Here is a 24101-nt window from a genome sequence, read left to right as displayed (position 1 = left end):
TTGTAGATATGATCCCATTTTTGTAAATGAATTTTTTAAAAAGCAAGTCAAAGGAACAGCTATGCGTGGCATATGCCTAGAAAGGAATCTAGCAAAATAACCACTGAACTGTTAACCATAATACCTGGGGGAGGAGGAAGAAAAGGGGAAGGGGTATAGAAGGTCGGGGTCATAAGGGGCTTTTGCTGTGTTCCTATAATCCTGCATTTTAAAAATATCAAGCATGTATTAATTTTCTGAGTATTTGAAGCCAAATTTAAAACTAAAATTTAAGAAGAAGTAACTCAGATATTTAATTTCCCACGTCCACGGCCCCCATCTGGTTTTGTAAACGAAGCCCACACGCAGCTCCAGGCAGCACTTCCTGTGCTTTTACCAGTGTTTTGGAAGTTCACTAGCTCTACTCCATGAATTGACCTTACTTACAAATTTAGGAATTTTTTACTCACCAAGACGTAGTAATGTCTGAAAAGTTTCAGCTTTGCCAAGTTAATGGCAGCTGGGGAGAAGAAAGGAACAAAATGAGAGGCTACTTCTTTTCTCATTCTTAAAGCCCATCATATTCAGGTACCCTCTCAGTCAAGAGGCCAAGTCTAATGCACATGGGTACCGCCCAAGGGGTCGGGGGCACATCTGTATTTCTGGAAATGCAGTTTGGCAGGGTCTCCCCCAGTCACCAGGAAGAATTTGGGAGCTGTGGCGGCAACATGCTGGGACTCCCAGCTCCAGTAAACCAGTGCACCTCCCCACTCCACGTTCCGAAGCTTTAAACAGCCACGCTGAGAATACAGTGACACCACAGAAATCAGCAGACACTACCAATCAGGACTCTTCCCCCGCCACCCCCAAAGCCATCATTAAACATTTCAGCTCTGCCACTGTGGCTACAGGGCTGCACCCCCCAATAGGACCAGTCCCAGGTGGGTCCCTGAGCCCCATCCAGGGGAGCCTCCAGCTAACTGAGGGTATAAATTCAATTAACCCATGGGTGCGTCTTGCAAATTTCACTTAGGTTTTCACTAAGTGTCTTGTAACAGAGCCCTTGAAATACAACCTCCCCAGCTTTGCCCTACCTTCAAGATTGCTCAAGGTCAGGGAGCCAGGACAGCTAGCTTCCTGCCACCGCCAATGGCCATGAAATATTGATGACCACAGAGGGTAGCCTGGCTCCCTCCCCGACTGGCAATCCTTTCATTCATCATAAACCTCCCTGCAGGAGGCAAATTAATTTTGCTCAGTAACATTTAATTAGTGGTTCCCTTTAGGAATGGAACTGTGGGTGGTGAAGGAGCGACTTCCTTCTGTCTCCCTCCTCTGGCTCATGATTAGTCGGGGGGCAGTCAAGCTTAGGATTCCTGGAATCCTGAATTAATCTTCAAGGTGATTATCAACTAACAGTATCTGCAAGAATCCGCTCTGAGAAACCGAGTGTGTCAATGAGAGGAGGTTCAGAAAATCTGAGAAATTCTAACTCCCCAAATCGAGAGGCTATAATACCCACATACAGAGCTGTGATGGACTCGTGCACTCAGGTAACACCTGAAGAAGCTAAATGAAGCAGGCAGATCGGCAACAGCTTTCTTATCTAGCAACCCCTCTGGCAGTCTTGCTATTTTTTAAATTAAATCTCTCTGGTTCTCCGTCCTTCTTCATCTACTCTGACTCTGGGCCAGGCCCCTGGATGCAGCAGTGACCACGGCGCCTGCCCCAGGGGTGGCTGCCATCCCTTAGGGAAGGAGAGGCACTGGATCACTCGCCATCCACTCACAATGCTAAGCGCACAGAGTACTGGGCGGTGCGGGTGTGGGGTCAGGTTCTCCTCCCCGCCTGGGGGACAGGAGAGGCTTCACGAGGTCAAGATGTTAAAACAGAAGTGTCGGATAACTACGTCACCAGATTTCAAACTCTGCACGTTTGCATGAACCAGCGTTCCTTCTGTGTTCCTCTCTGCGTGCGAGTCTCTGCTTACACTGGCGGCAGTCAGCGACATGGCCAGCTGCTCCTGCACTCTGCCCCATAAAACCAGGTGGCCTACGAGAACTGGGCCCCTTCCAAACAAGCAAATCGGTCTTGAATTTGGACGTTCAATCCTCTTCTTTGTGAATAACTGACAAAAAACAGCACCAACAACCAGACCATTTAGACAATAAAAATGCTTTCCAAGTCTCTTCTGAATTTTGCTTGCTGAAATAAATCCTGGCAAATGAATCTCCTGCCTTTGCTTCAACAAGGAACATCAGCCCAACAGAGAGAAGCAGCATGTTTCTATTCCTGGATTTCATGGTGCTGTGCTGGGATATGCATGGTTGCCATGGCCACGCCCAACTGAAGGGCTCCCAACTCAGACTAAGGGGATAGGGAGGAAAGACAGGATTCCCAAAGGAAGTGGTGTCCAAGCAGAGGCCTGACGGGGGCTCAGGAGGGAGCGAGAGTGGAGAGGCCGAGCAGAGAGAACGTTGGGGAAGAGCAGATACCAAGGTTTGGAGATGCTGGTATCACGTCTCGGTGCAGAGAAAGCAGCTCAGCGCAGCTGGACTGCGGAGAGGCTAGGGACACGGCTGGGCTGAGGACAAAGCCCCAAACTCAGTCAGACGCAGACCACGAGCTGCTCTCCTCGTTGATGCCAAGGCCCCAGGGAGCCTCTGAAGCATCTCAAGCAGGGCAAAGCCTGAATCACATCTACATTTTGGAATAATCTCTCTGGGGAAAAGATGGAAGAGTCAAGAATAAGAGTCCAGGGGCTTCCCTGGCGGTCCAGTGGTTAGGACTCGGCACTTCCACTGCCGAGGGCCAGGGCCCAATCCCTGGTCGCGGAACTAAGATCCCACAAGCTGTGCAGTGTGGCCACAAAAAAAAAAAAAGAATGAGAGCCCCACTAAGGTCAAAAACCCTGAATTTGACACCTCATTGTAGTTTTGATTTGCATTTCTCTAATGATTAGTGATGTTGAGCATCCTTTCATGTGTTTGTTGCCAGTCTGTGTATCTTCTTTGGAGAAATGTCTATTTAGGTCTTCTGCCCATTTTTGGATCGGGTTGTTTGTTTTTTTGTTATTGAGCTGCATGAGCTGCTTGTAAATTTTGGAGATTAATCCTTTGTCAGTTGCTTCACTTGCAAATATTTTCTCCCATTCTGAGGGTTGTCTTTCGGTCTTGTTTATGGTTTCCTTTGCTGTGCAAAAGCTTTGAAGTTTCATTAGGTCCCATTTGTTTATTTTTGTTTTTATTTCCATTTCTCTAGGAGGTGGGTCAAAAAGGATCTTGCTGTGATGTATGTCATAGAGTGTTCTGCCTATGTTTTCCTCTAAGAGTTTGATAGTGTCTGGCCTTACATTTAGGTCTTTAATCCATTTTGAGCTTATTTTTGTGTATGGTGTTAGGGAGTGATCTAATCTCATACTTTTACATGTACCTGTCCAGTTTTCCCAGCACCACTTACTGAAGAGGCTGTCCTTTCTCCACTGTACATTCCTGCCTGAATGGCCATCATCAAAAAATCTAGAAACAATAAACGCTGGAGAGGGTGTGGAGAAAAGGGAACACTCTTGCACTGCTGGTGGGAATGTGAATTGGTACAGCCACTATGGAGAACAGTACGGAGGTTCCTTAAAAAACTACAAATAGAACTACCATATGACCCAGCAATCCCACTACTGGGCATATACCCTGAGAAAACCATAATTCAAAAAGAGTCATGAACCAAAATGTTCATTGCAGCTCTATTTACAATAGCCCGGAGGTGGAAAAAACCTACGTGTCCAGCATCAGATGAATGGATAATGAAGATGTGGCACATATATACAATGGAATATTACTCAGCCATAAAAAGAAACGAAACTGAGCTATTTGTAATGAGGTGGATAGACCTAGAGTCTGTCATACAGAGTGAAGTAAGTCAGAAAGAGAAAGACAAATACCGTATGCTAACACATATATATGGAATTTAAGGAAAAAAAATGTCATGAAGAACCTAGGGGTAAGACAGGAATAAAGACACAGACCTACTAGAGAATGGACTTGAGGATATGGGGAGGGGGAAGGGTAAGCTGTGACAAAGCGAGAGAGAGGCATGGACATATATACACTACCAAACGTAAGGTGGATAGCTAGTGGGAAGCAGCCGCATAGCACAGGGAGATCAGCTTGGTGCTTTGTGACCGCCTGGAGGGGTGGGATAGGAAGGGTGGGAGGGAGGGAGACAAAGAGGGAAGAGATATGGGAACATATGTATAATTTGTTATAAAGCAGAAACTAACACACCATTGTAAAGCAATTATACTCCAATAAAGATGTAAAAAAAAAAAAAAAAACTTGAATTTGTAGAGGTTCCTCGAAGTGGCAAGGGATCTGTCTGACAGGGCAGAGCAGTGGCGGGCCAGGGAACAAGGTGGATCCTGTCTTAGTGGCTGAGGGAGGGGTGGGATGAAGTTGAGAGTACCAGAGAGAATTCTTCAGGTGAAGTCTGAGCCCCCCGCCATCACAGGAAAGCAAATCAGGGGCAGAGGGAGGGCTGACTGAGAGGAAGCAGAGGGGTCAGGCCACCGCAGGTCTCCATGGGATCAGAGGAAGGCGGGGAGGCACTGCCTCTCCCATCCCCCTGCGATCTGCACCACACGGCTGCCTGTCAGACACTCCGAGAAGTCAGGCAGGCCAGGAAGCAGTCAAAAAATGAGCCTGCACATGACGCCCAGGCAACACGAGGAAACGTCAGCACGGGCACCGATGCCGCGCCATCCCAGGACACGTGCTGGAACAGATAAACGGACCTCGGGAACAACCGGTGTTGACTCTTAAGAAATGCAGCCACAATACGCAGGGCTCAGGGTTGATCCCGAAACCCACCAGTCACGACAGACATCATTTCCAGTCACAAGAAAGACATCCGTTTGCAAGTCTGCTGCTCGTGGGATCAGGCTCCCGGGTCCCACATGGGTGTTCCAGTCACAGCCATGGCTGTGAAGGCAGGAAGCAAGCTCACTTATTGTTGTGAGTAACAGCGTAGGCCCTGCACATCTGAACATCTTGGGTTCTAATTCCAACTGTGCTGTTTACTAGCTGGGTGACCTCAGATAATTCACCTAACTTCTCTGAGCCTCAGTTCCTTCATCTGTAAAACAAGAATAACACCACCTACCACTAGGGTTGGTTGGAGGAATTGACTGACACGGTACGTGGAAGACAAACAGCACACAGTAAGCACTAGATGAACGTCTGATGTTACAGCATTAGGACTGTATTAGGATTACAGCTGATCCTTGAACAACACGGATTTGAACTGCTCAGGTCCACCCTTACGTGGATTTTTTTCCCCAACTGTAAATACTACAGTACTAGGGGACCCGTGGTTTGTGGAATGCAGATACGGAAGAACAGCGGTGACTGTTATACTCACCGATTTTCGACTGCGCAGAGGGTTCGACTGCCCCAAGCCCCGCGCTGTTCAAGGGTCAACTGTTTATAGTTTTCCAATACCAAATGCGTTGTGGTGGCTGCCACATCTGGCAGGAGTCCAGGCTCTAGTAAGTGAAACGGGAACAAGTGGTGGCCCTGGGCTCTCCTGGAAGCAGGGCTGCCATGTGCACATGCTGAGTCAGCACGCTGAGCAGAGAAGGACCAGCTCCGAGGGCGCAACCTCACCAGTGTGCTGCAATGGGCAGTGATGCAGCACGTCGCAGCCTGGAATCCCAAGCCTCCCCTTGCTTTTCTTCCAAAAAAGCTTTCCCTGCAGCTAAGAGCGCCGAAGGCGTGCGGCTTACTGGGCCGCGGCAGGGCTGGCCTCCCATGGGAGTGAGGCTCACCACGTCTGGGCTGGCTATTTTTGATCCCACCACGAGGAACAGCAAATATGGTAAAAGAATGAGCAAGATGAGAGGAAAAATACCTCGGGAGGAGCCAGGAGACCCGAATTCTAGTCACCGCACCATCGTAACTCAGTGTGCCCTAGCCTGGCCTGCCACTTCCTTCTCTGGGCATCGGTCTCCTTTAGAGGAGAATGTCTTAGTGGTGGGTTAGAATTTCTTTATGGCAATGGCTCTTAACCGGTGAGCACCAGAATCATCTGGAGAGCTTTAGTTCAGGACAGATGCCCAGGTTGCCCCTGATTCTTCTGCAATTGGGCCTGGCTATAAGGATTCTGAAAAGCCTCCCAGGGAATGGGGAAGGGCAGGGATTCGGGGCAGGGAGGGAGCAGGTCCACCTGCTTCAGGAGCTCCTACAAGGCTGGCCTCTGGTGGATTCCTCTTCCTCCCACTCACTCTCAGGAAAACAGCCATGACTCTGGGTTTTGGCAAGTGCTTTTTACTGATGAGCACAGAACAAGTGCCCACGAGGCAGGAAGAACCCAGGTTCTCATATACTTAACAAGTCAGTTCTCTGACGCAGTAGCAAAAGAGCGAACGCGCCCGGCCTAGAGGAAACACCACACCTTCCCTAGACTTTCACCTTTCCTCTTTACACCAATGGGTAACTAAACAGGCTGGCAAGAAGGCAGGTCGTCCCCTTCCTCCCCAGTGGTCTTCCCTGGGTGGTCTCGGAACTGTGACAATGAAAAGAACAATAGTGCTGGTGGTCACATCTATTGAGTGGTAACCACGCACCAGGCATCTGCCTGGGCACCCCTCATGCTTCATCTCATGTAATCCTCACAACAGCCTCTATGAGGGAAGAGGCATTGTTACCACTGCCTCACAGATGAAGGACTCAGGCCTGAAGAAGTTTTGTAAATTACCAAGGTCACATAGCTTGTAAGTGGGGAGGCCAGTGCTCAAACCCAAGTCCCTCCCTCCAAGGACCAAGCTTTTAACACCTACACTTTGTGCTAAGAGAAAAGCAATTCATAGCTTTGTAATCCACTGGCAGCTCAGGGATGTGATGGTGGCTCAGAGTGTGGGCAATGCCCAGGAGCTGCCAGCAATCCAGTACTGAGGAGTCAATACTGGATGGTCCATGGGACACACAGAGGCAAAGGCCCACGACAGCCACTTAAAGGGTGAAAATCCTTCCCCGGGAGTAAGGAAAGCCTCGGGGCTTAAAAACACCCTCACCTACCCATCACCTTTTTCTCCTGCTTCCTCCCTGCCACGCTTCAGAGGGAATTTTGAGTCAAGCACAAAAATTAAAGAAATGAGTGTGACGGCAAAGCCTGGACGGCAGGAGACTCACTCTGACTCACTCTCAGTAGTACCATTTCCACAACCTGCTTCAGCATCGGGCTCAGGCCCACTCTGTACGGGTGACAGGGCTACTTCCCCTGTTCATGGTCAAGCACAGACCTGAAAGCCAGGCCACACACTGACCTGGGACCCCACTGTTCTGAAAGGGTCCTTTCTGGGGAGTGATCAGCTCATGGGGTGCCCTCTGGCCTCCATTAAGAAGAGATTCCACTAACGCATCTCACAGAGAAGGTATCAGCAAGTACGGGGAAGGGTGTGCTAATACAAGAAGAACTACTTAGAGAAGGAAACTCTTTGACCTTCAAACTGTTGAGGGTTGTGTGAAAAGTGGTTCAAAATACATTTCCAATATATACTTAAATCAATGACCCAGGAGTGGTCAAAAGTCATGAACTGAACAGTTAATGACTGTGCATCTTACTGTAAGCAAAATTTTATCTTAAATTACTAATAAAAAGAAAGAAACAAGAATGGCCCAAGAGAGTGGCTGATGGCCATCCCACACAAGGAAAGTAATTCTATGAAGACTTGCACTGTCAAGTCAAGCAAATTTCTGCCTTTCGCTTCCCTTATACTCCAGAACCACACCAAAGGCCCCGCTAGAGGAGGGGTCCTCAGGGCCAAGCTGATCTCAGACTCGGCTCCTGTCAGCCCCTCCCATCACGTCCCATCTCTGGAAGTCCACAATGAGCTGAGCTGAATAGAGTGTCTGGGACTCCCCCAGCCCCAGGGCCGCCCACTGCACAGATTCAAGTCAGACATCCCACTGCTTAAAGACACAGCTGGTTAACAGCGGACAGCACCTTCTCAATAAGAGAACCGGACCTCCCTGAGTACTGCAGTGATGGAGAAGAGCTGGTTTCAACTGTGTCTGTCTCGAGACTCTCAGAGTCAAATGCGTGCTGACACCCCTAGACAGAGAACCACGCCCGGAGCCAAGGTGGGCCGCCAACCCAGATTACTGACCAGGCCCGCTGGGTGGCCGAGGGAGGGACCCCTCAGGCAGTTAGGTTCCCAATGTTTTAAAGGCCTAATAAAAAACTGGTAATGTGACCATGATGAGGCTGGTTCTCAGCCTGAGGACATGACGGGCCCCTTTGCTTTTGGTTGTAGATTATATGAACTCAGGGCGGTATCACTGGCTAAATGATTACTTCAAAATGTTGATTAGAAGCTGTGATTAGGTTCACGACACTGAGGGAATTTTGTGTGATCTGCGGAGGGCAAGTAATGAGAAGGTTTTGGTGTTTAAAGAAATTAAAAATCACTGGGCTTCCCTGGTGGCTCAGTGCTTAAGAATCCGCCTGCCAATGCAGGGGACATGGGTCCAAGCCCTGGTCCAGGAAGATCCCACATGCCGCAGAGCAACTAAGCCCGCAAGCCACAACTACTGAGCCCACGTGCCACAACTACTGAGGCCCACGCGCCTAGAGCCCATGCTCTGCAACAAGAGAAGACACCGCGGTGAGAAGCCTGCGCACTGCAGCGAAGAGTAGCCCCCGCTCAGCAATGAAGACCCAACGCAGCCAAAAATAAATAAAATTTTTTTAAAAATTAAAAATTACTGTATTAAGCCAGTCTCATAAAATACACTTTTTTCTCTCATTCTCTCTTCATGACAGTCTACTTAGCTATGGTTTTCACCCTTCCTAGGGTCACAGACTTGTTTGAAAATTTGCTGAAGGCCATGCATCCCCTACCCGCGCCTGAAGTGCCTGGTAGCACACGCCAGGGTAAGGCACTCCCGGATGCCATGGGAAGAACATCAGAGTCAGAGGGTCGCCACACACTTCAGTGAAGTGGCCCTGAGCACAGGACAGAATCCTTCTGAGAGCTCGACATATGCCCCCTCACCTCGTGCCTTAAGAGAGGTAGGAGGTTTTATGAGTACTTCTATCACACTGCCGGAGAGAAAGTGGTCTGCCTAACACTCCACCCTTCTGGAGCCGAGGACTGTTACAGTGCTCCCGTGGTATGCGTCAGACTGCTGGCACAGAGGTGGATTTACAAGTACATGCTCTAGCTACCCACGGACAAAAGGAAGCATGAACATCTTCTGAGGGACCGGATAAAGGGAATCTCATTTCTTCTGCCTCTTCTCTCCTATCATCAGGAAACAGCGCTCCAGAGCCAGGAGCCCAACAGACTACACTCCACAGCGGGGCAGACACTAGCAGACGGCAGGCAGTTCTGGAGGAAATCAGCCTTGCCTAGGCCGCACCCCGTCCTAGAGCACCGCCCTCAACCCTCACCTCCAGCCCCAGCCCCATGCCGAGGAGATGGAATCACGCCAGATGTGCAGCCGGGAGGCTCCCCCTTCTCCTGCCCTCCTTCTTCCCCTCCAGGCTTTTGACCCTGAGTCTCCAAGTTTAACCTAATCACAGTCCTCAGTGCCTAGAGCATCAGTGCATCTGGGGCTACCTTAGTTTCCACTTGGACAAACCTGGAATTATAACCAGGAACTGAGGAAGAGGTGCTTATTCACATGGGCCAGGCGGAAGGGTACAACCCAAAGCCCTGCTGGTAAACAGAGGAGATCCATGCGAAAAGCCATCTTGCTAGTTAAAGAAAAGTACCAATTCCCATGAGAGTAAACAGGTCAGGTAAAACACCAGAGCAGATGAAGATGCAAAAGCTATTGTTCCAATCAAACAACAAAGAACACAGTTCTGGATACAAAAGTTGGAGTTTGGCAAATACTTAAAAGCAGTGATTTCTTACATCTATGTGAGCTTAATAATTTTCAAAGTGCTCAGTATAGAATGAAGTCAGTCAACAGCACTACACTGTAGGTACGGTTTTTAAAATGGTATCTCTTAAATGTCTACAACAGTACAACAGCCAGGAGCCGGCAAACTGTTTCTATACAGGCCTGGAGAGTAGGCGTCTGGCCTTGCGGGCCGGGGATCTCTGCCACCTCAGCGCAAAAGCAGCCACAAACCACAGGCATACACACCGCACAGCTGTGTTCCAATAAGGCTTTATCTATAAAAACAGACAGGGGTATTTCTCTTCCTTTCTCATCAGTGGGTTTTTCATTAGGCCTGTTTATATGAATACATCCAAATGAAACATTTTCCCCCCCATGAGTTGCCCAGAATGAAGAGACATCTTAAATAGTCATAGAATTTGGCCAAGTAAGTCTGAAACGGGCTCAGTAGGCACAGGAGAAGAGAACCAGGCAGGCTTTTCACTCCCCTTCATGGTCATCCTGACCACCAGACTCAAGAAGCCTTGTCCCTAACACACGTTTCTCAAACTTTCAGTGTCAGGACCCCTTCACACTTGTTTTTTTTTTTTTTTTTGCGGTACGCGGGCCTCTCACTGTTGTGGCCTCTCCCGTTGCGGAGCACAGGCTCCGGATGCGCAGGCTCAGCGGCCATGGCTCATGGGCCCAGCCACTCCACGGCATGTGGGATCCTCCCAGACCGGGGCACGAACCCGCGTCCCCTGCATCGGCAGGCGGACTCTCAACCACTGCGCCACCAGGGAAGCCCAGGACCCCTTCACACTTTTAAAAAATTACTGAGGACCACAAAGAGCTTGTGTTGATGTGGGTAGAGTCTACCAATACTTACCATGTTAGAAATTGAAACAAATTTCAAGAACATTTAATAATTCATTTAAAAGTAACAAAAATAAATAATCCATTACATGTTAATATAAACAATGTTTTCCTTATTAAAAAATAACTTTCAAAAAAATTTCATGAGAAGAGGGAAACTGTTTTCCATTTTTGTAAATTCCTGTAACGTCTGGCTTAATAGAACACAACTGGATTCTTGTATCTGCTTCTGCCTTCAAATCTGGAGTGAGGGAGTGTTTTGGTTGAAGTCTATAAAGAAAATAGGGCCTAATCAGACGTCGGCCTTCTCAGAGAACTGTGAACAGTCGTCTTTGATTCTGCATTAAAGCTTGACAAATGGTAGCTTCTTAAAGATAGGTGAGGTAGGGAATCTGAAACTGTAGCAATGAACTTTCTTTTCTTTTTTAGATTACTGGGTTTTTTTAATTTAAAAAAATTTGTTTTTTAATTTTTGGCTGTGTTGGGTCTTCGTTGCTGCACACGGGCTTTCTCTAGCTGTGGTGAGCAGGGTCGTGGGCTTCTCATTGCGGTGGCCTCTCCTGCTGTGGAGCATGGGCTCTAGGTGCACAGGCTTCAGCAGCTGCAGCACACGGGCTCAGTAGTTGCGGCACGTGGGCTCAGTAGTTGTGGCACGTGGGCTTCAGCAGTTGTGGCTTGCCGGCTCCAGAGCGCAGGCTTGGTAGTTGTGGCACACGGGCTTAGTTGCTCCGTGGCACGTGGGATCTTCGCGGACCAGGGATCGGACCCATGTCCCCTGCATTGGCAGGCAGATTCTTAACCACTCCACCACCAGGTAAGTCCCTGTAGCAATGAACTTTCGCACTCTGTCACAGTAAAATCCACTGGTCCATCTTAGACTCTGAATGGATCTTTTATTCACACATGACTGCGTAACATGCAGTGATCAGGTAGAAAATATTGTTTCACTGAGTTAAGCAGATCTCTGAAATACTGAAACTTGTATCATAAAATATTTTTAAAGTCACATTTGTTTAATATCACCCCTGCTCACACCAGATGTCTGTTAAGAACTGGGAAGCCGTCAAGCTTACAGTGGTAGATTATAAGTTTTCCTAAATTAAAATCTGTGCTTTCAAGTGAAAATTAGATCACTGACAGCAAATATTTTAAATTGTTTTCATGAAGTGACACATTCACTTCGTTCATTTTCAGGAAAATGTTTGTCAAAAGCCCAGGTCTGAGTAAACACAGTTGGACTGTCATCATTCTTTCAAATAAAAACAGTGTCCCGAGAGAAAGCAGCTAGTTTGGCTCACAACTCAAACAACTGCACACACGCTTTTCCTCAAGATGACCACCACAGCCCGGGACAATGCACAAGTGCTTCCTGGGTATGTCCCATTCCACACAGGATGGTAAAGACAAATATCCAAGGGTCCAGACTGAATAACATTAGTACTTTCTCCTAACTCATCAAGGCATTCTTAAGTGAAGTGAGCCTTTTTCACCCCCAGGAAGTAGATGGTAATGAAGGATGCAGCGGCCACTAACAGTTCGGTGCCACCGTCCTGAATCATGCCAAGGCGCCAGCTGTTTTACCCACCTCTGCTTCTGCACCATCAGTGCAAACATCAACAGCAAAGAAGGCTGCGAAAGTCTTATTATGAAAAAAGTTCTGATCCTGAGGACCCTCCTGAGCACGGCTGCCCTCTCAAGGCCACAGCTACTTTCAGAACACAGCGGCAGCTGGGAATGAAGCCTTTCCTCCATACCCTCTTCAACCAGCCAATCACCATTTGTTTAAGTGCTTTTGACGCTCACGTGAAAGCTAAAATTTCGAAGAAGGCTTCCGCTGAAATTTCCTCAGAAACAAAAGGGGAAAAAAGAAGATGCTCAGAAGCAGAGATTGTTAATTAGGTGTATGGTGTGTCTCCCCAGTCCAGTCCTCTGAGGTAATGACACTGGAGGAAGAGAAGGGAACAAGGGTGCAGGCTCAAAGGCAGAAACAGCCAGTGACTCCTGGAAGGCAAAACACAGCGCAGCAGAGCTGGGCGTGCCTGTGAAGACTCAACGAAGCCTCCTCTCAGAGGATGTGGCACGGCAGTGACACTAAATGACAGAGCACCTGAGAGAAGCCACCACGTGTGACGGGAGAGACAAAGACACGACTTAAGGACAGTGGGCAGCTTCGCCCTTAATGTTTTCCTTTATACTTTCTCAGCTTCTGTCGAAAGGAATCTAGACACAAAGAAGTAAACAAATCCACACCCACATTCTTTGAAAGCTACCTGCCCCCAGATAGCTGGAACACACCTCCCACTCATTACCTATGAAATTATCCGCTCCTATAAAAACTGACAACCCCGTACCCTGGTGCCACTCTCGCCTTCTGAGATGGCCCACACTCTGTGGAGTGTGTTTCTCTCTAAATAAATCCACTTCTTACCTATCAAAAAAGAAAAAAGAAAAAAAGAAAAGAAAAGAAAGCAATATGAATCCCAAGTGCAGGGAGAACAACTACAAACAGCCTTTCCCCCACCTGCAATCAGTCAGCCTAGACTGCACTTAAACTGACATTCTTAAGCCCAAGTCGCGGTCAAGGTCATGTAATGAGTCAGTGGAATCATGAGACTAAGAAGAAGAACCAAAGTGTCAGGCTCCATCCGGCCAAAAGCTTCCAAATCCCGCAGGAGACTTTACTGCCCACGGCCTCTGCTCTGTCAGCTGCCTCCAGGATCTAGATCTCAGGCCGGGCGAACTGAGGAGCAGACAGGGTCACCCGCAACATTCCAGGACCAGCAGGCGGTGGGCAGTGTGCTCACTCAAGCTCTCCCGTGCCGCCTCACCTCTGTCCTGGGGTAGCCAAGCAGGTGCCCGAGGATGGTGTGCCAGCACAGCGTGCTGCCCCTGAGTTCTCCGCAGGGGAGACTTCAAACGTGGGGACGTGGCTGCCCTGTTTCTGGAAGGGTCACAAGCATAACCACTCTTCCAAGTTCAGAGTGAAATATGCGTTTGTGGATTGGCTCCAAAGCACCCCACAGCCTAAACCAGTTCAGTGAAAGAGGACGAATCGAGAAGACACCCTATTCTAATCAACTCTGTCCCTCTTTCAGAGGCTTGTGATATCTGCTGACGAGACATGGGTGCTTTCTTAATGGTATGTCCCTGAGAACGGTGGAACGAAAGTCCTGGTGTGCCTGCAGGACTTCCGGTTTTCATATTTGCTCTCTGCTGAAGAGGTCCCATGCTGTCACCTGGTGGAAAAAACAAGAAACTGCCTTGTATGCCCCAGGGGATGACAAAAGCGTTCCTGTTCCATAAAGTTTCTCTTTACTACAGATGCTGGGGGACAACTGTGACCCCCCCATCTTGGGCTTCACTTGCTGTGCTGTCCACCGCAGGCAGGACACTTTACTAAACAACAATCAATGTCTCATGGAATAAATGGTCACAGAGACAGTTAATTATCACAGTCACCCCCAAGCCCTCTAAAAGCAAAGTGGAGAAGGCAGAGAGGTCTCAGAGGATCAGAACAATGGAGAAGAGGAGAAGGGAGTGGTGAGGAAGGAATAGAGGAATTCACAAAGGGGTAAGGATGAAGCCAAGAAGAAAAGTACAGATAGGACTTCTCCGGCAGTCCAGTGGTTAAGAATCCACCTTCCAATGCAGCGTACGCGGGTTCGACCCCTGGTCAGGGAACTAAGATCTCATATGCTGCAGGGCAACTAAGCCCTCACACCGCAACTACTGAGCCCGCACGACACAACTAGAGAGCCCATGTGCCGCAACTACCGTGGGACAACTAAGCCTGCACACCACTACTACTGAGCCTGAGTGCTCTGGAGCCCACGCACCACAGCTAGAGAGAAACCCATGCGCCGCAACAAAGACCTGACGCAGCCAAATAAACTAATTAATAAAAAAAAGAAAAGTACAGATAAAACTTATCAACTGGAAAACGTTACCCTTGGGATTTTTGAACATTTTCAGTCAAACAGTCAGTAAAATGAACCCAGAACTACTGAAGTGTAAAAAGATGAAAAAGTTAAAATGTCTCATTTCAATATATTAAAATAAGAGAAAGACCTATTCATTAAGTTACAGAAATAATAAAACCAACTTTTTATATAACATGCATAGAAGAAGGAAAAAAAAAAGGCAAGAACATGCCCAAACGATAAGTTCCCAGAAGGTGGGTTTTTACTTTCTGTTTGTGGCAGCGTGCTTCATCAAGATTCGAATTCATGGTTTATTTTTTGCAGCTTTCCTTTACCCCACACTCCAAGAAGGCAGAACGGCTCTCTGAGATCCGTGACTCAGAAAGCCAGGCTAAAAGCAAAAGATTTCTGCAGACCACGTTCCAGCTTAAACTCACTGAAAAGAATCTATCCCAGGAGTTCCCTGGTGGCACAGTGGTTAAGAATCCGCCTGCCAATGCAGGGGACATGGGTTCGAGCCCTGGTCCGGGAAGATCCCATATGCCGTGGAGAAACTAAGCTCGTGCACCACAACTACTGAACCTGTGCTCTAGGGCCCATGAGCCACAACTACTGAAGGCGCAGCGCCTAGAGCCTGTGCTCCGCAATAAGAGAAGCCACAGCAATAGAGCCCGCACACCGCAACGAAGAGTAGCCCCGGCTCGCCGCAACTAGAGAAAGCCTGTGTGCAGCAATGAAGACCCAACGCAGCCAAAAATAAATAATAAATAAATTTTAAAAAAAAGTAAAAAAGAATCTATCCCAGAGGGCATTCCAGAGGGAGAAGGGAATCCAGGGCCTTTGAAGGAAGAGAGAGAGAGAAAAAAAAAAAGCTATTTCCTGGGACTAGAAAGAGAGTTGGCACATTCTGCAAGTGGGGCCTTATGGCCACCTGGGAAGCTGGGGGCACCTTGGGAGCCTGGAATCTGAGTACCAGGGCTCCCAGCCTGGCATGACCCTCACACACCAGGCTTCTCACAGCAAGAGCACTTCACGGACCCAGACAGCAGGAATCCCGACAGCAACTACTGTGGACCCCAAACTGGAGATACCCCAGCGAGTACTGTGCTCTCAATAAGAACGCTGGGATCGTGCCTGACACTGGTATGAAGCCTTGAAGTCAGGTTAATTCAATTTAAAGAAAATCATGTGATATTAACTGTATAGCAAATGTGAAGGAAGCTTTGTGCCTACTATCCATTTTCCAAAATTTCCAAAATGAACCTACATTACTTTTACAATCAGAAAACAGGTCAGCAACAAAATTTTATTTAACAAGAACAAATGAATAATCTGGCTTAAAGAACATTACTACCAGCACTGGGTGTGGGATTTCATGGATCCAGAGGCAGACGGGACCTTTGAGAGAGCGTGCCTCCTCAACCAGCTGTGGCCTGAAATCCCCACGTGGCCCACGGCAGCCTGTCGTCATGGACATTATTCAAATAAGCCCAGAAATGCAAAACATTTTCTCTGTGGTTTCTTTTCAGACTCAGGAGGCATGGTTCGAAAATCAAGAAGATGCAGAAGGGTTATAATGGCACAACCATTTAAAAATCAGAGAGTTTCAGAGGTTCTTTCTGGCATGAGTCTCTTTTTGAATTAATACTGACACAACTATTTTGAAAGCGTGTTAAATCAGCAGGAAGGGATGCTTTACACATAGCCATTCCCAATCCATAACAGCCCCTGTTCTCACAGTGAAGTGTTATCTGGTCCTTCCAAGACAACATTTTCTCCTCCTGACTCAGTTCTGAGAAGGTGAAGATCACACTCACGAGTGGTGATAAGCAGTCACCTCCAAGCCTTACACAACTGCTCTCAGTAATGCTCCCCACCTGCCTCACACAACCCGGGGCTACTCTTACAAAGCCCCTAGGGCTCTCCCTTGAGCACCGGCCTTCCTGCTCCACCCTCAGCAGTGCCCAGGCATGTGGCTTTAGGGAACGCTGTCCAGCACCAAAAGGAACTTGCCTTTTCCATCTGTTGCTGATGCTTCTTGTAAATGTCTGATTGACCTAAAAATAAACATTTGGAGAACAAAAAAGTTAGCTAACAAATTTGCATTCCTCTCTTTTCAGCACTAGTAACTTGAGGCCTTGAATTTCTCGATTATAAACTTCAAAGGCTGGACTAGATGATTTTAGAGCACTCTCCCTAGACAACATGACTGTTGATAATCAACCCTTCAGCACGTATGGTGCCCAAGCCTGAGGGTTAAAGATGCCCTCTGCTGGCTCAAAAAAGCCTGGCAGAGACCTGGGTGTGAGGGGAAAGATCAAAACACAATAACACTCCTCATCTTCTTCTACCTAATCTCTCAGTCCCACAGCCACGCCCCCGCCGCAACACAGCTAGGACAACGGAGCCTCAGTGAGTTCACCTGCTACCTGGAGAGAATGGACCCCATAAGAAGGTCACAGGCCGACTTCTGAAGTCTAGGTCTAGGAGCTGCGAGCACAAGGCTTCATGCAAACTCGATACTTCATCGACCTGAGATTTCTAACTTTGCTGAAAAAATGCCAACCTCCAGGGAATCTTTTCTGGCTGTGAGGTGCTGGTAACTAATTACCAGTCAGACAGGGGAACGTGAACGTTCTTAAAGAAGCTGTAGACCAGCGTTCTAGGCAGAGTTCACAGGCACCGAGGGAAGGACTGTGTGGGAGGAAGGGCACAGCACAAGCAGACATGGCACAGGGGGAGGAGGGTTGGGATCTCACAGACCCAGGCTGCAGTCCTGGCACAGCTGCCCACTCTCTACTCAACTGTAAGTAAGTCATTTCTCCTAAAACCTCTGCAGTTTGCCCACCTGTGAGAACTGAATGGCGCAACATGTGAAATTAAGTGGCACAAAGCTGACACTGAACCAAAGCTGGCTGAATCTGAATGTTTAAAAAAAACTTTGATACTGTTTCTTAAATTACCTCTCTAGTACTTGACTTTTTCATTTTACAGCAATTTTCAGAGTGGTTACCTTGAAGAATCTTGCCATCTGGCATCTGCTCCTTAGTGCTGTAATTAACAAAGGGCAGGAGATGGCCGCTTGTAGCTCCAGAGTGTATCTGGGGCTTCCCCAATCCCCCAGGTCCTTCCTATGTTACTGTGCAAATGTGGCAGTGGGGACTGAGGCTCTATTCCCTAATAAGATGCTCTTTCTACCTGAAGACAATGCTGGCCATCCTGTTACAGAAGCCTGGGCAGGATGCGGGGAGGTTGTGGAGATTAAGAAACTCACTCGTGCTCTCTCTCCTACGCTGGCAGCTGTCTGCTCAATCTACTGAACTGCTGCATGTACACATGCGATGCATGACAGAGTTAGGGTTAAGAGTGAATCTAAATAACTGGCCCGAATGAGGATTACACTCCACTGGCACCATGTTCTAAATAATCAGAATAACTGAATGACCTGATCGACCCCAGGAGTCTAAAAATATTAATTCACTGCATGGGGCACTGCAGAGTGGAACACCTCACTTCTAATAAAAGGCAGGTAAATCTGTATTTTTAAACTTTATTCTAAAAGAACTGATTGCTTTCAAGTGGCCACAGAACTAGGTCATTATGAAGGCGAGTGTCTGACTTTTGTTAGCCCTTCTTCCTCTAAGTGCTTCCTATTGAAGCAAGAATTTCCTTCCCTTTGATGAGATCTCAGGAGGACATTCTTTCTCATCAACCACTGACTTGGCACTAACGTGTCTTCACACACAACCAAAGCACGACACATACACGCATCTAAAGCCTGCCACTTCCAGGAGTGAAGCAAACCATCCTGAAGGTACCTGCAATGTTTATGAGCTGAGAACTATCTCTGGTTTTATGTTAGTAAACTTCCACACTTTCTACCCAATCCGGCAAGATGAGGCTGTGTATGGGCTTTCTTCAACTCCCTTCCCTTTAAATTCATTCTGCTATTTTATGTTGCTACTAAGTTCTCATCTCAAGAATCTTCTCTAGTGTCTGAACTGCTAAAAGCCTGTGCCAGATGAGCGCTATCACAATCTACCCGGGAACCTGAAAGAGATACAAATTCCAAGGTCCTACCCCTGGAGACTAATTCAGGTGAGTCTGGGGCCCAGGAAGTTGTCATTTTTAAACAGATGCCCCGTGTGATTCTGACCAGTTTGGGAACGGCGGGTTCAGCCATCGGGCTGGACAGACAAGCCCACGGTGCACACGCGGCCTCCCTCCCCGCAGGCACTCACCATACCACCGGGAAGAGGATGGCTCCACAGCACAGCAGGTCCACCAGAAACAGAGAATCCTTCCACAAGCCATACTCAGTCGTCCCCTCCTCGGTGGACTCTATGATGATATAGGCCACGTTTGCCAGGACCTGCAGGACACAGAAGTTGCTGAGGCCCCAAAGCATGGACAGATCTTTACAAGAGCAGCCCCGATGCGGGGGGGGGGGGGGGGGGGGCACCAGGACCTAGAGGCCCCAACCTAGGACCACAGCACGGTTTCCAGGTCCATGTACTCTTGCAGAACACTGCTTCCCTCCAATCAAGAAGTAGTCTCCGTGCCTCCTCGAGCTTGCGACTGCTCTGACCAAGAGAGGGTGGCCGTGACTGACACGTCACTTCCAAGGCAGGTCACACAAAGGACACTGCCCCTGCCTGGCTCTCACACACCTTTGGAGCTCCGGTCTTATAAGAAGTCTGGCTACCCTGAAGCGGCCCTGCCGGAGAACCCAGGCAGAGAGAGAGAAGATGCCCGAGGAGTCCCCACAGTGGACACGGCTTGGTTCTCCACACTGAGGTGCGTCTGCGTCCACGGCCTGCTTCAATCTCCAAAGTGAAGGACGTGCCTTGTACATTCGGTCCTGTCATTAAGCTCTTAGCATGTTATGAAAAGTCCCTCAGCTGGCTAAACAGAGAGAGCAATATTTTACAAACTGTGACACTACTGAGCATAAGGGAGACATAATTTATGAGATATTCTTTCGAAGATTATCACTAGGTATGAAAGCAGAGATCAGAATCCCACCTCTGTACTCCACGCGAAATCCATGGTCCCAAATACTCTGCTTCACTACTCTAAAGGGAATTCTCCACACTTCTACAAAAATGTGAAACCTGTCGTGCAATGACTTGGGAAGGGTAGTTTCTCTTTCCATCTAGGACTTATCAGTTAAATCATTACTGAAGCCATAATTCACTTAATACAAATGCAAAAATTAGCCTGAAATTTCAGTCTCCCACCGACACCCAGCCTCTGGGTTCCTCCTGCAGCCCAGTCCATCCTAAACATCTGCATTTGTGGCTCTGTCCATGAAGACAAAGTGGGAAACTAACAGCTTAAATGCTTAATCCCATTTTGTCCTTAGTTCACACTCTTGACACCAGACACGAAATGTTCCCAGAGGTGCTGGTGTGGAACCAAGCGCCAATAATGTTCTCGAAACTCCATTTTTACATCATCACTCCCTACTCAGAAATGCACAGTGGCTCCCCGTGACCAAAAGGAAACAGTTTCAACTATTCAAGGCTGATGCTCAAGGACTTCCCAGACGAGTCCTTACATTTAAATACTCGTAACTTCCTTACATTTAGTTTTTTAAATGGCCTTCTTTCCTCCGAGTGACCTGCCACGTAACCTTGTGGGGAACAAAAGGGGGGAAGCTGGGAAGATGTGTCCCTTATATCACAGTTTAGGCTATGTGAGGAAGAGTCAAACTGGAGGGGAAGGCAGCGGCTCCTGGAGGGAAGGCGAGGCGGGGCAGGACGGCAGGGGAGGAGCACCCCGGCCCACCGCCTCCGAGCTCCGAGACCTTGGCAGGCTGGAGAACTCAGCCCGGCAGGGAAGAGGCCCCAGTGGCTCAACAGCCAAGGCCTGCCCAGCGCCTCAGCCCCTCCTGTGCGCCAGACAGTCGTGTCATGTTTGCCTCCGTCATGTGTCTTACCTTAAAACCTAGGCAAGGCTCATCTCCACCACAGAGCTCTTCCAGATCATTCGAACTGGGGTGAATACTCTCTCGTTGGAAACCTACAGCAAATGGTCTGTACCATTCACTTGGCACTAGTGTGTGCCCCTTATTATTGACCGTGAAGATGGTTGTGCCACAAGCATTGCCAAACCGCTAATCACCAGAGTGGAGCAGGCCGACCTGGGTGCCCAGAAAATTGTCCCTCTCCCACCCTCACCTGCCACACTTACACTGTGCTCCAAAATGATTGGCTGACGAGAACAACTTTATCAGATAGAAGCTCCCTGGTCAAGCAGAGCTGAGGAGCTGTGCATCTCTGCTAGGACCTCTCTGTTTATTATGCGTCCCTTATGTCCAGGTTCTATATCCAATAAGACTGTTATACATAAGACAAGGTTCCTCTCCTGAGGGGCTCACAATTTTATAAAGTTGGCCTCAGTCCGGGGCCCCAAACATATAAAGCATTTAATAAATGTTTGCCCCAATGTCTCATATTCTACCGTGTGGAAACTCACTGATGTCATTCAGTTTTAAAATAATTTGTTGGGAATTCCCTGGCGGTCCAGTGGTTAGGACTTTGCACTTTCACTGCCATGGGTGGGGAACTAAGATCCTGCAAGTCATGTGGCATGCCGGGGGGAAAAAAAATTTGTTGGTCGAGTCACCGTGTACCCAAGCTTCTTTGCTAACAGGACCATCTTGTTACAAGGCAAACAGATTCCCTAATTTCTCAGCAGCTCCCTATTCACATGCTGGCTTAAAGACGGTAGATGGTGGAGCAACCCCCAGTGCAATGACCTGAGGTCCAGGTCTGTCAGAATTCAGAAAGAGAGGCCCAGTCTCCAACCCCAGAGGCAGAAGCGGGGGTTTCCAGAAGTGACTCCCTCTTCCCAGGCAGGCCTGGAGCTGAGCCCAGCTAAGTGTCAAGAGAGAACGAGGACAAGCAGGACTAGGGTTCCTTTACCTGAAGCGGGATGACAATCATGAAGATCTTTTTGTCTTTATCAGAAAGGATGTGCTTAATGAAAGCCCAGCCGGTGCCAATGAGTGCGATGGTGATGAACAGCAGGGCCCCTTTCAAGCTGCAAGGGAAAAAAATGAACAGACACCAATGGGTCTCTTTAGCATCTCACTCTGGGAGTTGGAGTGTACAGCTCGTTCTATGATTTCACGCACTGCCGGCAAAAGACAGGTGGCCAGACTCAGGCAATTCACCGTAAGTGAGGAGCACTTTCAGGCACACGCTAGCTAGCTATGCGCCCCACTATCTGATCTGCAGGAGCACGTCGACAGCCCCGAGCTCTCAGGTCGGGACAGCCACTGCACGCCACACGCCTCAGGCCTGGCAGGAATCCGGCAGGCTGCCCTGCGAGGGCAGGGCCAGTCAACGTGGGGCAGGTCTCGTCCTACCACTGCTGCCCCATCTTGTCTGGCAAGCCACCTGGCAGGATGGGTGCTTCCTGGTCACTCTGCATACTTACAGGTGAGTGATGTAGTACACCACAGCCCACCCTTCGATCGGGAAGCCCTGGGAGGAGATATAGTGGTAGTCGATCTGCAATCAAACAAGTGCATTTCAGGAAGATCATCTACGACAAGCCTTACACACAGCAGAACAGGAAATGCCACCAGCGCCCTCATGACGGGGGACACCCGCTCCCAATCCGTAATACTGAGCTTGCTGATGCACAGTGAAGCCTGTAAGCGCACTACAAATGTCAGGAAACCTGCGTCCTGACAAGGAACTTGACGCAAGGGTTCCATGTCACTAACACCTAGTCTGGGTCCCTCTCTTTCTGGCCGCGCCACGCGGCATGTGGGATCTTAGTCCCCGACCAGAGATCGAACCTGCACCCCCAGCACTTGAAGCTCAGAGTCTTAAGCACTGGGCCACCAGGGAAGTCCCAGGGCCCCTCTCTTGAGGCAGGTGATTCACTCTGGCAAATGGATGCCTATTCTTTAATATCTCCAAGGGAGTTCCCTGGTGGTTAGGATTCCAGGTTTTCGCTGCCGTAGCCCAGGTAAAATAAAATAAAATAAAATGACGTATAAAACCACCAAAAAACAAATAAAAAAAAAAGACCTCCAAATGCCACAGGTCTTTTCAATGCCCCAGTCAAGAGCTTTACCTTTCATAGCCTTGCTGCTTACATAATAAATCAGTCAGTAAAGTCAGTAAAAAAATCTACGTGGGATCACCTAGCTTCAACTATGTTATCTTTGGAAAAAAATCTGTAAATTTAGAGCTACCTGAAATCACCAGTGCATTTTAACTAAAGTGACCAGTTTCAGTAGTGGCCCATATGCTTCCAGGCAGGACTCCCAAAGCTGACATCAGTTTCTTTATACATCTTTCATTCTCCCACACGTGGCTGTCTAGATATGAAAGTGACTTGAGAATCTTATCATTCGTTATCTACATGGTTCCAGAAAGAATCTTCTACCTTACACCCAAATGGGAAATTATCCAAATAATTGTCATTTCTTGAGATTGTAACTGGCTATATTATTACTTTTTCTGTGACAATATTTTTAAGTGCAGTAGGATCTTGTGCACATGTCTGGAGACTGTCACCCTCACGCATAACCCATGGATACCTCGTAGGCCTACAAATCAGGGAAGCTGTGATCTGACTCCCATGGGCAGGCTCATTGCAATCTGCATCAGTACTAAATATTCAAAGCTTAAGCTCAATTCTTATGCCTCAATCTTTAGAGCATCAGTTTTCTCTCAAATAAGTATCCTAACACTGAACTTCATATCAAACGGGAACCGGAGGGAATATTTGGAAAAATAAAGGAAGTCATGGAAACAATTCAGCAGGTGGCACACTAATCTCAAGAAATGACTGGGAAAAAAACCCCAAAAAAAACCACCAAGTGTTCTGAGAAAACTGAGTCTGAAGGTAACGTCTGAAGATCTCAAGTCTAGTATTAGGGAGATTGTGATGATTTATCTCCGTGACCAGTCCCTCCCAGACCAAAGGAGGCTTCATGACAAAGGTATACTTTCATCTCTTATTTGATGTATCCTGTCTTCTACTTTATTTTTCCAGACAGTATAGGCATTGTACATCATTTCGTAAATGACCCCAAAATACTAATACGTACTGCGTGGAACACCAAGGAAAGAGACTTGGTGAAAGGAAGGGCGGCCATCAACCAGTGAATTTTAAATACATCATTCCTATGTAAAAACAGAGAGAAAAGAATTAAAGGAATATTTCATACTCCCAAAGAACAGGTGAAGCTCCAGGCATCATATACTTATAAGGAGGCAAGTAAATATAATCTAAGCAAACCACAAACACAAAGCTTTTTAAACAAGTGGTTGCTGCCAGCAGAAAAGGCCTGGAATGGAGCCCAAGTCACCTCTACTATATAATTCAATGCTGTGAATGGAGCCGAGTTATGCACAATGGGTTTCCAGGCCTGATAAGATGGAAATCTAAACAGGCTGCCAGCTTCTTCTCCAGAAAC

General features: G+C 48.0%; 1 protein-coding gene across 3 annotated transcripts in view; it reads right to left on the bottom strand.

Moving 5' to 3' along the window:
- GPR107 (G protein-coupled receptor 107) overlaps positions 1-24101 on the bottom strand; it is a 75394-nt gene that overhangs the window by 18984 nt on the left and 32309 nt on the right. Inside the window, exons 10-16 of one of the 3 annotated variants that reach the window (XM_033426958.2) lie at positions 23733-23808; positions 22103-22176; positions 21586-21703; positions 18898-19028; positions 16670-16713; positions 13916-13972; positions 450-499 (exon numbers count right to left, since the gene is read on the bottom strand). In XM_033426958.2, the coding sequence (XP_033282849.1) occupies positions 450-499; positions 13916-13972; positions 16670-16713; positions 18898-19028; positions 21586-21703; positions 22103-22176; positions 23733-23808 (550 nt within the window). The remainder of the gene's footprint in view (positions 1-449; positions 500-13915; positions 13973-16669; positions 16714-18897; positions 19029-21585; positions 21704-22102; positions 22177-23732; positions 23809-24101) is intronic. The other 2 variants (XM_004269095.3, XR_007477731.1) reach the window with 2 other exon arrangements.

The sequence above is a fragment of the Orcinus orca genome, chromosome 6 (genome assembly GCF_937001465.1).
Source record: "Orcinus orca chromosome 6, mOrcOrc1.1, whole genome shotgun sequence".
NCBI lineage: Eukaryota > Metazoa > Chordata > Mammalia > Artiodactyla > Delphinidae > Orcinus > Orcinus orca.
This window is presented reverse-complemented; position numbering and strand designations above follow the sequence as displayed.